Raw genomic sequence first — 18,089 nt, 5'->3', positions numbered from 1 at the left:
CCCACAAGGACTACATTGGGCTCCAGTTCAAGCTTTGGTTTTTTACAATTGGATGCCTTCCCTAACACCAACCTATACAGACTACACAAAAATATTAGACACAGAATTTGAGTTCAAACTCTACAATTAGTAGAATACTAATTCTCTATCACAAAACATGTGAAAATCTTGGTACTCTCCCTCTCTATCCATAGAGTGGCTGGCATAACACAGATCAATCTATAGTATACCTTATAACAACTACCAAGATCACAACCATTAACCCTTTCGATACCAACCTGGCTGAAATTGCCCCTGGCTCTGTAGTACAAATGTCGTTTTCAAAAGTTCTGAATTAAAATCTTCCACCAAACCTTAGCCACAATTTATGTTCCTAATACTAGCTTAATGATAACTAAGTTATTTTACTAAATTCTTTATTATATTTAAAATTCATTGAAAGAAACACAGAACATCTCAACAGAAATATGGTAACAAGAGGGTTAATAACAGTTGTACATTCATCTAGACAGGTCTGCAACACATATATTCTAATCCTTTACCACTTCTTTTCTGAGGACCAGCCATCTTGGTTCATAAACAATATGAAAATCCATGAAGTTCCCAACTGTTCAGCCTCTAACAAGTTTACATTCAAAAGTTCAAAGGTTTACATGGGTGAATGTATGTAATTAAGTTTAATCCTAATTACTTATCATTGATTTTCCCCAATGCCTTGTTGGAAACATGAACATAAATGGAATGGAACAAATGGATATCTCTATGAATCGATGCAGTGTAAAAACTAGTCCTAGGTCTCTGTTGATTCTGTACAATGCTCAAATATCAATACCATAACAATGAAGAAACTTATTTTTAAGTTCTAACTTTAAGTATTGTTCCAAATTGACTATTCAAAGGGATAACATAATACACAGATTTTGTTTTTAAACAAACTGGTTTTGCAAATTTTTTTCCTGATCATGACTGAGAGATAATAACCTTCACCAATATCTTTTACAGAGGGACATCCAAGTTACTTTCCTTGACTAAAGAGTTGCATTTATTCTCAACTGTGGGTTTATTTCAAAGAATCTAAAATAAATCCATTAGAATGTCTCTAGTTGTAATAAAAGAAAAAGATTTTATAATTTGTGACAAATGATTAGCATCCATTAATAGAAGTAATGGTCTATTGGAATATAGAACTGCATAGAAGTAATGGTCTATTGGAATATGAAATGCAGAGAAATGAAGGAACAAAGAATAAGAATATGGTAAAAAAATTTAGAAATTAAGCATCAAACTTCAAAATGCAGAGACATCATAGTTTTGATTTGATTGCTCCTTGAAAAGTTAATAAGGTTAATCATTAATTAATATGTTCTAAACTCTGGAGTACCAGTGTTTAACTGGTGAAGCAGACAGAAGATGAGGTGAAGCAGACAGGCAATAAATATTCCTCAATAATTACAGGTAATTTGGGAACATTAACTAAAGCAAAATGTACATCACCAACACCTACAATATACGAAATAACAAGAAAGCCTCTACGTTGCAGCCCAACCTGATGGTAACAGCCACATCTTCATCGAGAATATCAGCGAAGTCATGAATGGAACATCATTAATCAGAGTTGTACAATCAGAGCAGACTTGGAAGTAAACAAGATAAATAGAGATAAAAGATACAAGTAGAGTTTGAAACCAGAATACACTAAATTCATAAGTTCAAACTATACAATAGAATTTGTATTGGATGAAGCAATATTTTTTGCTCCATTTCTCAATTTTAGCATATTAGTGCAGTCTGTCACTGTCGTAACAGTGAACTCTACTGCTATGCAGTATTCACCTACAACTAATGAAACATTGTGTCTATGAAGAGTTAAATGTTAACCATGGACACAGTGCAGTGTGTCTAATTTACACTTCTAGCTGTCCAACTGTTTTCTGCAGACTCATACAATAAACAAACATAAAAATACTGTTTAATATATATTGTGAGATAGAGAGAGAACTAAGGCAGTTTTAATGACTTTTTTCAGTTACATAATAAAAATATTGTTGAGACCAAATTAAAGTGAAAAAGTAGTAACTCACCAATAATTGGGGTCATCCAATTTTTCAAGGAAATTATCAAGCTCATCTCCATGAACAGGTTTCTTAATCTTGTGCCCATCTAGGTTATAGCCTATATGTTCATAGTCATCATACCACTGCATTGGAATGTTGCCCACTGTGTTACGAATATCCTAAAATGGTGGAAAAGAAATGAAAAATCAGTAAGAACAGGATTGTGCATATGAAGTGAATGGCATAACTTACTGAGCTGCAGCTGAACCACCCACAAAGAGTGAACACAGCCAAGAAGAAATATGAATCTGGGTTATGGACACAACATTGCTGATCACTCAACCAACAGTAACACCAAACATGTTAAATGAATTTTAAAAAACACAACTGACTCACCTCTTCATCAGAAGAATCTTCATCATATTCATCAACAGCTGCAGAAGAATCTAATGATGGTAACACAACAGTGTTTCCTTTATTTTCTCGCTTCTTCATATTGTCTGATACTTTATTGGAGTGGTCCTTGGAAGTTGGCTGGTTTTTAACACACTTTTTACTCTTTCCTGCATCACTAGTGTTTGGCTGGATTTCCTTGACGTTTGTTCCATCTCCAGTATTACTACTATTGGCTCTGGAAGAAGCCTTTTCCTCAACATCAGCAACATCCTCCTTGCTGCTGACATCCTCAAAAGCACCTATTTCCTCCTCCTCATCATCACTATTGTCTGTGTTGCTCTCTTGGGAAATATTATGTTCATCTTTATTAGATCCTTCCTCCTAAAAAAGAGAAAAAGAAAAAAAATTAACTGCACAAGAATAAAACAACTAAACAACTGAGGAATGATTCTGTTGTTTCATTGTTTTACATATGTTGACATGAGTAGAATTGTAAGCAAAAGGAGTTCAATAAGGTGACACCTATTGTTATCTAAGCAGACTGTGGAATGCAGTAATGTATCTTACCAAGATCTGATAAGTAGCTGAGCACCTTTAATATTCCATTAATATACTTTATCTGTACAGTAGGTTGGCTGAGTTGCTTTATTCATGTAGATGTAACCTGGTATCCATAAACAAGCACTAAACTTAGAAATTTTTTTTTTGTAGCGGTACATAAATTTTTGGTTAAACTACAATTCCTAACAAAAGACATCAATGGCTACAATATTCAGTAAAATGATGTAGAAGCTTCTAACTACCACATTCATTCACTCAACACTAATATTAAATGATAATCACCCTTTATGCAATTTTTTCCCTTTCTTTCATCAGGTTAACTAGTGGGACCCATGGAAATTCCACAAAATGTAAAAGAGAAGTTATTTAAAAAACGAAAGGATGATTTTTATTTTTATTTTGCTATGTTAATTCACTTCCAGTCACAATAATATATTATATGCTTTTTAAAATTTCCCTCTGCTGAGCACTTTATATTTCACTCTTTCTCCTCACCTCTCACTTCCACTAACCACAGTAGTGACAGCATAATGTATTGGCTGTTTTCTCTTCTCTCTCTCACTTAGCCTCCTCTTCTCTAACAAACTAAAGTGTAAAGTGTGAACGGACAGGTAGAAGAATATTAGAGATTTAGTTCAATAACAAAATACTCTTCACTATCAACACCATAGTTTTCAGTAACAAAGCTCATTTCAGTTCAGCTGTTTGTCTATGTCTTTTTCTTCCTGTTGATGTATCTCTATGCTATCTGCCTATCTCTCTCCTCTCTCTCTCGCTTTTAATGTAACTGCCTTCTCTGTCCATCTCTCTTTAACCTCATCACCAGAACATCCTCATTCAACATCCGTTGTCCATGCTGGCATGGGTTGGACAGTTTGACTGGGCTGGCACTCTGAAAGGCTGCACCAGACTCTAGTCTGATTTGGCATGGTTTTCTGCGGCTGGATGTCTTTCTTAATACCAACCACTCTAAGAGTGTAATGAGTGCTTTTACGTGCTACCAGTATGACAATGGGGGTGCGTTTACGTGCCAATTTGCGTAACACCGGTATCTGCCATTTTGCCCAGCTTGATGGATCTTCTCAAGCACAACATAATGCCAAAGGTCTTGGTTATTGCCTCCATGGGGCCTAACACTCGAAACAAACTCAGCCACTTTGCCTCCGTCAGGTCCAACGCTCAGCTAAATATTGTATCCTAAACATATCTCTTTCTCTGTAGTTTTCTGTCCCCACCCTACAGCATGCTGTTAACACTTTTCTCTCACTGTCTTTTTCTCTTGCTTTTCACCTCTCCCTTCAACTAACATGATACATTTAGCCTTATTATACATCTTTCTCTTTTCTTCTCTACTCACACTACCCTTCCACTTTTACCCCACCTCTCTGACTGACTAATGTCAGAAATACTTGGCTAAGGATAAACCACAATTCCTGGTAGTATTTGACTTGAAGGAATTTGGCAAGATGCCACATTCAGTAATCTGATAGTAAATAAAGAAACTAGGTGTTGAGTTTGTAAGGGCTATATAAAGTCATGTGACAAATTTAATGAGGGAGGGACTATTCTGAGCAGCTATTCCCTGATCCCACTTAACCCTCTTACAACGTGGAACCATAGTACTGAACCACCAAATTATCTCTTCTCCACCACCATGTCTTACTCTTCACTATACACATCAGCCTGACACTCTTACAACCAACCCAACCACACATCTCTTTCTCTTTATTTCCAGGTCCACTGCTTTATTATTATTATTATTATTATTACATTTCTCTCACTCTTCCCTGATTCATGTATCATTGGTTATCTCTCAACCCTACCCAAATTCTACTGTAATCACTTACTTATCCAACACTTGTTCATAGTATTCATCCTCTCAACCATTTCCTACGTCTAACCATCTCTCACTCTTCCAACTTCTACTCACTCATACTTCCTGTTCTCCCCTCCCCACTCACTTCCATTGTATCCCATATTTTGAGGGTCCAACCAGTTACCTCATCACCATTATTTTGATTTTTCCAACTCCATCTTCTATAACGTGATGCACAGCTCCCCACCAGCAACAAATTTGCTCTGTTCAGGTCCTTTCTCACTTAAACCCTTCATCCCTTAGCATAAAGCTGCCTCCTTCTTAACTATAGTCCCATCCAACCAAAGGGGATCTTATTCTAGCAGGTTCTATGGCAATCTCACTAGTGCTGGTGCCACAAAATACAAAACATCTAGTACACACTGCAAAGTGGTGGACATTAGGAAGGATATTAAGCCATAAAAATAATACAAAAGCAGTCTCCAGGCCCACTAGATCTCGTGAAACAGTACAGTGTATGCTAGCATTGAACATGGACATTAAATGATATTTTACATAGAACGCACCTATAAAGAGGCACAATTCCATTTACCTTTTTCTCCCAATAATACTAGTATTTATAAACTTCCAAAGAGAAGAAAAGCAAAGTTATCCTGAGTGAGCTTGAACTGGAACAAATATAAATAAGAGTAAACACTTTCAGATATTTCCTCCACTGGCACATCATCACTTTTGCCAATTTCATTCAATGTGAAACAGGTTAGTTCTCAGTGAAAATTCTGAAAGCTGTTCCAATTTCTAGTCAGACCTTATTTTTCATGTTCAAAGTATGAACATCACTAATTCTGATACTCCTCCTGCTTAATTTAAGGAGAAAATTTAGTTGTTATGACTTGATAGTGTGGAAAGGTAGAAATAATGCTGAATTAATCACTACACATGGGAGTTTTAACCCTGCAAAAATAAACTTTGCTGTTTACCTACACAAATTTAGCAAAACAGACATCAACAAACTCCATTATTATTACTATTAATATTTGAGTGACACTGATATTAATATTTGACATTGATATTTGAGTGACATTGAACTCTTAGTAAATGGAGACTCCAAATTCAATATCACTTACATACACTTGTATTAGAATAAGGAAAACCTTTTATGGAATACAGTTGCCTTGATTGTCTCTCTTCAGATCAAACAATCAATATAGGAATGAGAAAATAATGCAAAAAATGATTCTAATCTTGGACATTTTAAAACAAATTCATAAATTTGCAGGGTTACATCAAATGCTCATCTGAGCTGTTTCCTTGGGTCTATTTATGTCAACTATAAAACAAATGAAGTATATTTACAAATGAATCTTCTTCTTCTTCTTCTTCTTCTTCTAGACCAGAATAAACACTTTCTTCACTATCACTTGAACCATCACTCAAGTCATCAGAGTCATCTATTTCATTCACATTTTTATCCCATAAATCATACTGAAAGAGAAGAAAGATAATTAGTAAATAGTCACGTAAAATAAATGTTCTTGTAACTTTTTCATGCTATTTTAATCCTTTAGCATTTAAACTGGCTATATCCAGTTCAAATATTCTACCTGTTTTATGGTCAAACCAGCCAGATTGGGCCTCCCGCATCTACCTTACAATGTCATTCTAAAAATAAACAATCAATCAATAAAATCTCGAAGCTATGAGATAATGCATGATTAATTTAAAACAATGTGAACAAATAGAATGCTAAAAGGTTAAAACAATTTTATTACATCACTATGGAATGGGAAGTTTTTTACAAATTTAAATATAAGTTAATGAATTTCTATATCAAATTTGACATTTTGATTTCAACATATTATTTATTAAAAGAAACATTTTAACAGCCCTTTCTAATGCCATCTACTCATTCAACTACATAGTATTTAGGCAAAAATAATGTTTTACAACGAAAGAGGGAAGTAAACAGGCAGAGAGCATGAATATCTTTCTATTCAGAAGACAACATTATTCCATAGACCATCAATTCTGGAAAAGTTTTGGGTAGGTCTCTAATGTCAAATTACATCACCCAATGAGAGGATATTTATGACTGATTATTTTATACAATTATTGTCATTGTTTAGTACCAGATCAGTCAAACCTGAACATATCTCTGATTGGCATTTCAGTCTCAATCATCCTGTATTTTATTTTTTATGATAGTACTATGAAGAGGTCACTCTGATTACTTTATCCTAGTAATTCAAGCAACAATCAAGTGACTTTTTTGTTGACTCATTTTTACAGCTATTTATATACAATAAATGGAAAAGTTTTTTTTTTAAATGACAAAATGCTGGTTAAGAACACCATGTATGTATTTGATGATATACAAAACACATTAAACCATACATGAATGCCTCAAGAAATCACCCTCGGTCCTATATGCAAGGTGGGCCTTCGATAAGCTAATTTTGTTTGACTTTCTTTTCCCTCAATATGCGCTGCATCTTTTATGCCATCAAATACGATATCTGAAACGGAGCATTTCAATTTAAACCCTCTTTTATAGCTCCAAAGACACATCAGGATACTTCATATTATGACTGTAAACTCTAAAGGAAATGCAAAGAGAAATAAGTATTCAACAAGGACAGTAGTTACTCCATCAGACTGTTCTTCTAGCATAGATGTAGAAACAATAAATCCAGCAAGTAAACTAACAAAAAGAATCTGATGAAGTCATTATTATGAACCAAACAATACTATCCTTGATGAATCTACAGTTTATATTTAAAAAAAAAGTACCTACAATATTCCAAAATTGCATGACACATCTTTATAGGTGATTAGCAGAGATACCCAGCATTGCTTGGGATTAAAATGGCCTAGTATTACAGTTATGTTGAAACAGGTGATACAGGAAAGTGCAGCATCGATGACAAAACATTTATGGAGTAAATGATAGGCTAATTCAACTAAGTGACATGTCATGCATCTGTTTGGGATATTCCAGGCCCTAATCTGTCATGGAAAATTGGGTATGGGGCAATGTGATTTTTGAACGCACCAAAAAGCTTGTCAGTAGATATACTCTCCTTTGTGGCAGTTGGCACTATGTCTAACATGACCCATCGTTTGAAGTTTGACACCTCCTTTGGGTTTGTTGTCTTACATCACTCATTAGAAGAACTGCGGTTGTTCATTTGTAGGTAGCAAGGAACCAATGAGGTGATAGGCTTGCTCTTGAACGTCGATGTAAATCCATGTTCAACTATCTCCTTAGATGCCACTTGAAATATAGAGGGGTATTGTCTGATATTGTTCAGAAAATCTTTTGACTGGATGGAAGATCTATAAGAGGTTGAGGAGGTGCTGGTAGTGCTGGCAATCTTACCTTACCACCTGAGCAGCGCATGCCATTAGTTTCATTTGGAAATTTTAAAGCTGTGCAGAAATGACAATTTGAGTTTAGCACACCAATTTGGAGAAAATTATCATTTTTATAAGAATGGGATGGATCATATCTGAAAGCAGCTGCTGGAGTTGTGAAGAACGAATTTGTATGTAGTCTGTTTCTGAGAGCTATTCTATTGGACTGCTGTCTAATCATTAAAACGTTTTTAATGATTCAGCATTAAGTGCTGCAGCATGCCTTTGCTGATGTTGAGAAAGTCTCATCTCCCGTCTGTATTGAGATTCCATTTGACATGCTGCAACATGCCTTTGCTGATCTTGAAAAAGTCACATCTAACTTCTGTCTTGAGACTCCATTTGATGTGCTGCAGTATGTGTTTACTGATCTTAGGAACGTGTCAACTCTTTCCTCTCTTGAGGCTCCATTTGATGTGCTGCATCATGCATTTGCTGATCTTGGGAAAGTCTCATCTCCCTTCTCTTTTGAGACTCCTTCACATTAGGATATAAGTGAAACAATACTATATCACAATACAATATAGATGTTATTCTTTCACTTTTGATATGTAATACTGAACCAGTGCTAATGTTGTATTATTTTAATCCAAATGAAAAGAAATTTACATGTTGACACTCATGGTGTCTGATACTATTACCATGTAAAATTTGATTTGATTTTTTTGAGCCGTTTGAGAATGCATTGGGAACAGAGATAAAGAATTTTATATATTGTAATATAAATTTGAGTTATGCTTCTGTCCGTTAACTTCTAGATCAAAACTCAAATCAGCAACTCCCCTAATCTCAGGAAATGTCCTAAGGGAAGGGTGTCTATTTTTTTAAGGGCCGCCTAATTGGGGCCTCACTAACGACCCTATTTTTACTGCGTTTTAAACAAAATACATGGCATTCGCGACTATATCGGAGAAATGACAATGAATTTCGTACCATGAACTCACATGGAGTATTGTAAGGAAGTTCAATTTCTGAAGGACCACTTAAATGGAGCCCCACTGACCCCCATCTCACAATTGTTTTTTATTCATTTACCTCGCTCCTACGCTTATAAATCAAACTATGATCAGCACCAATACTCAGCACATTTGCAGAAATAATTTCCACTACACAAGAGTAGAGGGCCGCAAAGCATCCCGATAGTGGAGCCGAAGGCCTCAAAGATGCTCTCTGCAGTATCTAGGGTGAGTGCCGCCCTAAGGACGGTTTTAAGGCTAGTATAGATAAGTAGATTACAGTATTGGTAGTTGAAAGAGGTAAAATATCTCATTCATGAACTGTACATGCCACATGGTTCAAAACTTAGCTAAAACGCCTCTAAGATGTTGTTATTATAAATTATTAGATAAAATATTATGCTGTATAATGTTTTACATAGGAGGCCGAAGCTGTTATAAGCATGCTATACCAAGATAAACGTTAAAAAATGTAACATACCTACAATACAAGATACACGTGTAATACTAATAGACGTGAAGTCAGTCATCTTCTAAAGTATAGCAGAGAAGACATCAAATGCAGAAACAGTTAAATAGAAGAAATATTACTTACATCATTAGATATTGGTTCAACATTCTCAACAACAGGACGTTTCCTCTTCTCACTTTTGGTGACCATGATTGAAAAAGGCCATGCGTTGGTCAGCACTGACTAATCTATAAATATATGTGTTATTAGATATTAAATATTTGAGACGAAAATCTGTATAAGCTCATTGTATTACGTTATAAAATAAATGAAAAAGTAATAGGCAAAAATATATTGTAAATAAATACATTATTTTACCATGTAAAATCGAATAAAGTTTTAGTTTTAACAATAGATTAGTTAGGGCTGTCAGAAAGAAATTTTCGTCACTTGTAGAGATATTCACTAAAGGGAGATAATTCAACAGTGCTAGCGCGGCGCTACTTTCGAAACGTGTTACGACAAGTCAATAAACAAAGCGTACCTCAATACTTTGTATTCTTTCTTAAGCTATTTCTTACTGAAAATGATTGATTGCTTTGTATTATAAATGAAAAATGAACGATTTTAGTGGAATGAGTAAGCCGAGAAAGGTTTGATTTCAAGATCTTGGTATTATATACATATATATATATATATATAAAGATTATAACAATTCTTTGCACAGTTCATTAAGAAAAGATGATGGATATGGAATTCTCTCAGATATTCCGAGATCAAGAATCTGATGAAATTAGTCTCGAGACCTCTGTTCCAACGGACACATTTTCTCCAGAAAGGGAACATGTGAACCGGCGCAGTTCGCGAAGAATTAAAGATACCGTATCTAATGCCGCTGGAAGAAATATTCTTGAGAAAAAGCAGCTACTTCATGACCTACAGCTGCACAAGATAGAGTCATCGCAAAAAGGAATTGCCATTGATAACCTAAAGATACAACATATGCAACGAACAGAAGAATTAGAAGAGAAACTGAATGAAGCTCTTTACCAAAAGCAAATTCTCCAAACTCGTTTGGAATCTGAAATCCGAATACAACAGGTTAATATTTGCCTCATATTTATTATTGATCGTATTTTGATGATTAACAAAGTCCTATATTTCTGCCTTTCCTATGGGTGTTGATGTAATTCAATTTGCTTTATCTGTCGGTTTAATCTTCAATTATACAACGCAGGTCCTGTCGACTGACTTCAGGTATTTTGTTAAAATTCTATTTACATATAGGATTCATTATAGCAATACAAACTGTCTGAATTGCAGAATAAGCTTACTGTATTAAAATAATGAGTTATATATTCACTAATGAAAGCATTAGTATAGTTGTATTTCTTTTTCTATAAGGAAAGTAATGTGGGCAGTTAAAGTTAGCATCTATACTAACATTTCTCACTATCTTTTTAATTCAAATAATGACCAACCACATACAACTGTATGTATGTATTTACGTACACGAATGTATGCTTGTACGTACATCCATACCTGTGTATCTCCTTTCTAGGTACAAGGCCTAACATTTTGGTGGAAGTTTGGGTCTAGTCAATCTCATCAACCCCACATCTTGACTGATATTTGTTTTATCGACCCCGAAAAGATGAAGGGCAAAATTGAGATCGACGGAAGTCAGAAGAAATGCTTCTAAGCATTTTGTCCGGCATGCTAACGATTTTACCAGCTTGTCGCCTTTCCATACATGTGTATATGTTAAGTTGTGCTGTTCGCATGTACAGTGGCACTCTCGTAGTGAAGAAAATTCGGAAATTTAAAAAGTAAATAAAAATTGAAGGGGAGATAAATAAATCAACTTACTGGTAAACAAAGATGACACTTTTTGGTTGCTATATCCAGTGTCTACGTTGTTACTTACATTTGATTTTTATTGACTTCTTTAAAACTCCCATACTGAAGGATAACTGTATTTTCAATTTTACAAAAACATTTCTTCGGGTTTTCTTACCATTTGTCTTAGAACGATCGCGATTCATTTTTTGTTTGCCAATCCTAATGATGACTGAGTACCTACAACTTTTTGTTGTCATTGTTGAATACGCATTAATATTTATATATTAGTTAAAAAAATTATTCTGCATCAACCTAAAGGGGTGAAAGGCAAATTGGGACAAGATTTGAACTCAAAAAGTAAAGGGCCATAACTTTCGTGCTGGGTTCTCTTTTTAGTCACTAGTTATTTGTTAAAGTGTCTCCATACTGCGGTACATGACACGTTCCAATTGGTCGATGTTCCCATTTCTTGTTGTGATTAAATAAGTTGCATAATTGTTGATGAAATTTTGAACATAATGGCATTCCTTACCCCACTATGCATATGAGACGTTCTGCTTTTCTAATAGTGTGCTACAGTAGATCATCATCATCATCATACGTCCGTTTTCCATACTGGCATGTGTTGGAGGCCATGACAGGAACTGCCAATGCCAGGAGCTGCAACAGGTTCGATAGTCCTATTTTGGCTTAGTTTCTACGGTTGGATGTCCTTTCTAACACCAATCACTCCACAATGTACTGGAACCAGCACCCAAACCAATGCTGTTTATGTGGCACCTTAGTTTTAGGATCTCAATTTTATTGTGGTGAGCTGGTCGAGTACAGCAATGCATCACATATCTTGGTCCTCTGTTGTCTCCTTCATAAAGTTCTGGTAATATTTGTGTGTATGTGTATGTATTATGCAAAGGTTGTTTTGATTGTATTGCAAAAGGAGGCATAGTAACGTTTCTCCCTGCTTTTCTTCATTAGCCACAATGGCTTCCAAGCAAAAGCAATGTGTTGGAGGGGTGCAGATTGTCTGATATAACAGAAAATTAGAAATTGTTTACAGAGATGAAACCAGTGCACAGATAGATAAAGAAGGAGAAATGAGTATTGAAGACAAGCTATGCTGTGAGAGACCATCAACTGCAAAAACTGATAGGAATCACCAGCAACTGGACAAATTGATTCATACAGAGAGGCATTTTACAATTTGTGAGGTTGATGTATGACTGAACTGTTGTTACAGTGCATTACAGAAGAGGTGGAAGACTAGGTATCAGAAAATATGTGAAAAGTGGGTACTTCAACAGTTTACACCCAATTCAAAGAAGAGAAATCTGCTCTGATCTTCTGTGAGGATTTGGAGCAAATGAAGACGTGTTACTTTTTTTTATCTGATGACAAATGAAATATGGGCATATCTTTATGATCTAGAAATGAAGGCTCAGTGTGTGAAATAACATCACACTTCTCAAAAGCCAAAGTAGTTTAAGAATCAGCAATTAGTCAAAGTGACTGTTAGTTAGGGATTACAATGGAGGATCATTCTCTTTGACTTTCTGGAATGTGGCTGTACCATGAGCCTCAAACAATGTGTTGAGATACTCAAAAAGCTAAGAGAAGGCATTAGGAGAACGGTGCAGGGCCAAAAAGAAATCTGAAAGCTATCTACATTCACTATGACAATGTGTGACCACACACATCTTTGGCAACAAATTAAGCAATTGACAAATTGGATTGGTCACTGGACCCCATTCACCATACAACTTGAATCTGGTATCCTCTAGCTTTCATCTGTTCTGTCCATTGAAGGACAGTCTTCAGAGAGAATGATTTGATGACACAAATGAAGTGCAACTGGTTGTGATGAAGTGAGAACAACAGTGCATTCCTAAAGAATATTCAAGAGCTTATGATGAAGACTATACCTTTGTATAGAGGAAAACTTATTCCAATAACATGGGCAATTTGAATGACCTGTATCTAGTAAATAAAGATGTTATGCCTACACATATACATGAGAGTATTACTGAACAGCAATGCTGATGACAGCAATAAATGGTCATTAAAAAATTGATGAAAATATAAATTCTAAAATATACCTTTGTGTTTAGTTTGATTAAGTGTGTGGATGATATAAATGTTAAGAAAGTTTAACATTGAGAAACTTAGGTGCACACTATTTTGTACATACTAACAGGAAAAAGAATCTGCTTCCTACCCTGTCGGTAAAATAATAGTTCACAAACTACTAATTTCTTATTGGCGCTCAACAAAACAGCAAAATCAATATGTCATAAATCCAATGGTATCACTGCATTAGCCCTTCCCACATTTCTGAGAAAGCTGTAATTTGGAAGATTAGGAAGGATCAACAAAAGATAGTGAGAAAAGAGAGGTGACACAGAAATCTCTTACTAGAATTAGAGTACCTATAGAAAAAGGGCTGGTTGATGATGTGGTCTTACTGGTCATTAGAGTAGAAGGCTGGATAATTAGCGTGTTGATGTTACTTAACAATAGTGGCTCAAGAATGATTGCTTGAGAAAAAAACTGTAGAATTTGTTGGTTGAGGTACTGTGGATAGATTGCTCTCCAAATATGCTGGCTTGAGATGGTTGATATTAACAGTCTCTTATTCACCATGTATATCAAGAGTGATATGCTTGTAACTCATGGGCAACACTTTCAATAGTTCTGTATTAGGTGTCTGAAGTAATTTTTAAAAAAATAATCTTTGTAAACAGAAATGTGGACATTTGGAGAGGTCTTTAGGACTTATGCTCTGGTCTGCTATGAATTCACATAATCTATGAACATAGTTTAATAAGTTATGATTAAAGTTTAACACTGAGAAGCTTCAATATGCACAATTTTCTACATACTAAAAGAAAAATAAATGTCTACTTATCTTGTTAGTAGAATAAGACTTTACAGACTATTAGTCTTCAATTGGCTAACTAACACTGTAGAACCAATATATCAAAGGCTGAATGATGTTATAATAGAGCCTCTTAGATTGTTGAGAAAGCAGCAATCACTAAAAGGTCTACTGTAGGTAGTAAAAAGAGAAGTAGGTGCAACCATTTCTCCAGGTAGTTATTTGATGTTGTTATCAAATAGGAGTTCAAATGGGGGTGTATCTAAATCTCTCCTTTACTGTGGAGCATAGACCCAGATATATAAAGAAAGCATACTCATTCCATCCAACGGGATCAGCTTAGGTTTTCAGTGCTGACTTCAGTTGGTGAAAGAAATGTTCCATTTTACTATTAGATGGTAAATAGTAAGCAACAATATGATTTTGATTGCATCCTAGTGATCATGTTAGATAGATTTGAACTACCATCCTCTATCAGTTGTGGTGGTTGACGGTGTACTGTATTTGGAAATCCTTCGTAATCAGCTAGTAAGTAGTAGCATAACATCTGACCATCTGGTATACTTGTTCATATAACCAAACAGGTCTGTGTCCATATGAAAGAGGAAGTGGTCCTGTGAGATCAACATATATACTCAAACTTTGCATCTATTGAAGCAAAAATACCTAACAGTGCCTTGAAATGCTGTAGTATCTTTGCTTCCTTACAGGTGATGCTTTTCCTAACCTACTCTGGAATATCTTTGTTGATACTTGTCCAGATGAAACATGCTGATATCAACTTCCAAGTAGTATTGATACCTGAGTGTGAGACCAACAATAGAATGCAGTGAAAACATTGCAATAGAAAATTTGTGACCATCACACCAAAAATTATCCTAATTACTAAAATCTTTCCAAATACTTTCTGCTAAGAAGAGCATCTATTTCTGATTTGTTTTTGTTCCAAACTTTTAGATGAATGTAAATGTCTAGAAGGTCACAAATATTTTAAGCTGGCTCTTTTAATCTCTCTCTCTCTCTCTCTCCCCCTCTCTCTCTCTCTCTCTCTCTCTCTCACACACACACAAAATAGTGCTTTGAAGTTATGAATTTTGCAAGTGAACGATACATATAGATATGCAGTATGACCTTGGGTATGATAGCTAAAATAAATGGATGAACTAAGTCTCTTGTTAACCACAGCCACCTTGAGCTGGTCTCAGTTGCTACGGCTATCTGGTGTTTGGGTCTCAAACCAATCTTCTGCATAAAATAGTGCACCAGTCTTGTTAGGAAACCATGGCGGATGAATTCAATAAGGAACAAAATTGTATGAAATCCTTTGACAAGAACCTCGTTGATCGAGTCTTGATATCCAGCTTTCCTCAATTAGTGAGAGATGTGAAATCGGTTGTCACAAAACACTATGACTTTAGCCAAGATGGATCATTTTTGTGCTCCTAAATAGATGAAACTTGTGAGGGTATAGGAAAGTTATATCTAAGAGCATTGTTCATCATAGTTAAAGCCATATAAGAACAAGACACACGAAAAAGATAAAGTTGTGTTTACTCAGCCAGCATAGAAAAATGTTAGAAGGCTGTTAATGATGGTGGTAGTAGTTGTCATCTGTTAAAATAAGCTGTTGAAATTATATTTTGATTCAAACTATTTTTTTTTTAATCCTTTCAGGAAGAATTCAAGCGTTATCAAGATTCTATGAAGAAAGAGCTAGAAGATGTTGTCAAGAAGCAGCATCAACTAGAATCATCAAATGCTATATTACAAGATAAAGCATGTGACGTGAAAAATAGTCTGCTGAATTTGGACCTCAGTGAACAAGAATACTATGAACTACGAAGCCAGAAAGAGGAGGACTGGTCTTTGCGAGAATATGTTAGCATTAAACTTTATGAAAAAAATTTTCCTCTACAAAATGAAGTGAAAACATTGAAGTCAGAAACCATCAGTTCTGAAAGAGAGATAAAAACATTAACAAACAAATTATCTGATTTACAAAAGAGGTTAGATGGGGAACGCATTGCCCATGGAGAACTAAGGATAAAATATCAGAAAATGAGTCTACAGCTCTCTGAGAATCAAACCAAAATTAAAACCGATTTGTATAAAATAAACAATTTTGACCATATCAAGAGTGATCGAGATAACCTACAGCATGACCAAACTGAACTACAGCGCCATAACCTGGTGTTGGATGCATCACTTGCTAATGTCCAAAAAGAACGTGATGATTTAAACAGACAGCTAGGTTGCTGCAAACAAGAGATTTCTTTACTTCAGCAAGACAAAACTTATCTGTCTCGCCAGGTTAGTTTATTTTATATCATTTAAATTTAATTTCAGTTTTGTTTTATATTTATTAACCCTTCTCCACTTTCAATATAGTTAAGTGTTTGATAAAATTGAATTTTTTGTTAAACAGGTTGGTATTATTATTCAATGTTAGCATGGTTGCATTGGTTTTAACAAATTTGGACATTTATATATTGAGTACTAGTTGTCAAATCACTTGAGTGTAAATTCTATTCTGAGCCAGACAGTGCGAGATCAACAAAGTTATGTCCCTTACATTCAACACGGTGACTATTCTATTTTGAGCCAGACAGTGCAAGATCAACAAAGTTATGTCCCTTACGAAAAAATTCAACACAAAGACTATTTGTTGGACTTAGAATCATATTTTAGTATCCACCTTCCAAATGAAATTAGTGTGACGTTTTCTCATTTTTAAATTACTTATCTTAAAAGTCATTCATGTTTATATCCCACTTCAACTAGTCTTTTGATTTACACTGAATGTCCTCTATATAACAATGTATCCATTACAGACAGCCATGATAGTTTTTTTAAAAGTTTGATTTTGTACAAGATACTGTAGCTGAATATTTAGTGATCCAATTTTAATCAGCATAAACAAATCCCAGTAAAAATTCTTCTCTGAGCAGAGAAAGAAAAGGCAATACCTACCTTTAATATTAGATTCCTTAGTTACTTCATATGATATGTATATTGTAGTTTGATACTCATAAAGTATTGTTAAATTGCAGCTAAATTATATATATATATATATATAGCAGAAATTGGGATGACGAAGGAATAAACTTGAGTCTCACCCTATATCTTCATTCGATGAAGCTATAGGGTGATACTCAAGCACTCAACTATGAGTGCATTGCATCTTATTGTAGAAATAGCTGTAAGCTAATGAAGTTCGTAACATTATATGTATATAACATATTCCTTTGTCATCCCATTTCTTATTATCGCTCAGTTCCTGACTAATGCTTTGTTCTGAAGCATATAAATATATTGAGTTCTAACACCAGGTTATTAGTATTGTTATGCCTCAGCAATATAGATATGTATATATATCATGTAAAAAGCACCATTTGAGTGTGACTGATGCTAGTATTGCCTGACTGGTGCCCGTGCCAGTGGCACATAAAAACACCCTTTGAGTGTGACTGATGCCAGTGCCGCCTGACAATCTTTCATGCTGGTGGCACGTAAAAAGCACCCACTACACTCTTGGAGTGATTGGCATTAGGAAGAGCATCCAGCTGTAGAAGCCTCGCCAAAGCAGATTGGGGCCTGGTGCAGCCTCCCGGCTTGCTATTCCTCAATCAAAGCATCCAACCCATGCCAGCATAGATAATAGATAGCAGACGTTAAACAACGATGACGATGATGATGATGTGTGTGTGTATATATAAATATATATATA

The 18,089-nt window shown here is 35.1% G+C and overlaps 2 protein-coding genes across 2 annotated transcripts in view; one reads left to right on the top strand and one right to left on the bottom strand.

Moving 5' to 3' along the window:
- The window catches only part of LOC106874947 (ribosome biogenesis protein bop1-B), a 51,632-nt gene extending 41,506 nt beyond the window's left edge, over positions 1 to 10,126 (bottom strand). The window contains exons 1-5 of the mRNA XM_014922866.2: positions 10,027 to 10,126; positions 9,793 to 9,896; positions 6,184 to 6,312; positions 2,451 to 2,831; positions 2,082 to 2,233 (exon numbers count right to left, since the gene is read on the bottom strand). Of these exons, the coding sequence (XP_014778352.1) occupies positions 2,082 to 2,233; positions 2,451 to 2,831; positions 6,184 to 6,312; positions 9,793 to 9,858 (728 nt within the window). The 5' untranslated portion in view covers positions 9,859 to 9,896; positions 10,027 to 10,126. The remainder of the gene's footprint in view (positions 1 to 2,081; positions 2,234 to 2,450; positions 2,832 to 6,183; positions 6,313 to 9,792; positions 9,897 to 10,026) is intronic.
- Positions 10,127 to 10,133: 7 nt separating this feature from the next.
- Positions 10,134 to 18,089, top strand: part of LOC106874948 (progesterone-induced-blocking factor 1) — a 32,985-nt gene continuing 25,029 nt past the window's right edge. The window contains exons 1-2 of the mRNA XM_014922867.2: positions 10,134 to 10,749; positions 16,037 to 16,672. Coding sequence (XP_014778353.1) covers positions 10,390 to 10,749; positions 16,037 to 16,672 — 996 coding nt within the window. The 5' untranslated portion in view covers positions 10,134 to 10,389. The remainder of the gene's footprint in view (positions 10,750 to 16,036; positions 16,673 to 18,089) is intronic.

This window comes from Octopus bimaculoides, chromosome 1 (assembly GCF_001194135.2).
Source record: "Octopus bimaculoides isolate UCB-OBI-ISO-001 chromosome 1, ASM119413v2, whole genome shotgun sequence".
In the NCBI taxonomy this organism is placed as follows: Eukaryota; Metazoa; Mollusca; class Cephalopoda; order Octopoda; family Octopodidae; genus Octopus; species Octopus bimaculoides.
The sequence above is the reverse complement of the archived record's forward strand: the minus strand, read 5'-3'. Positions and strand labels throughout refer to the sequence as shown.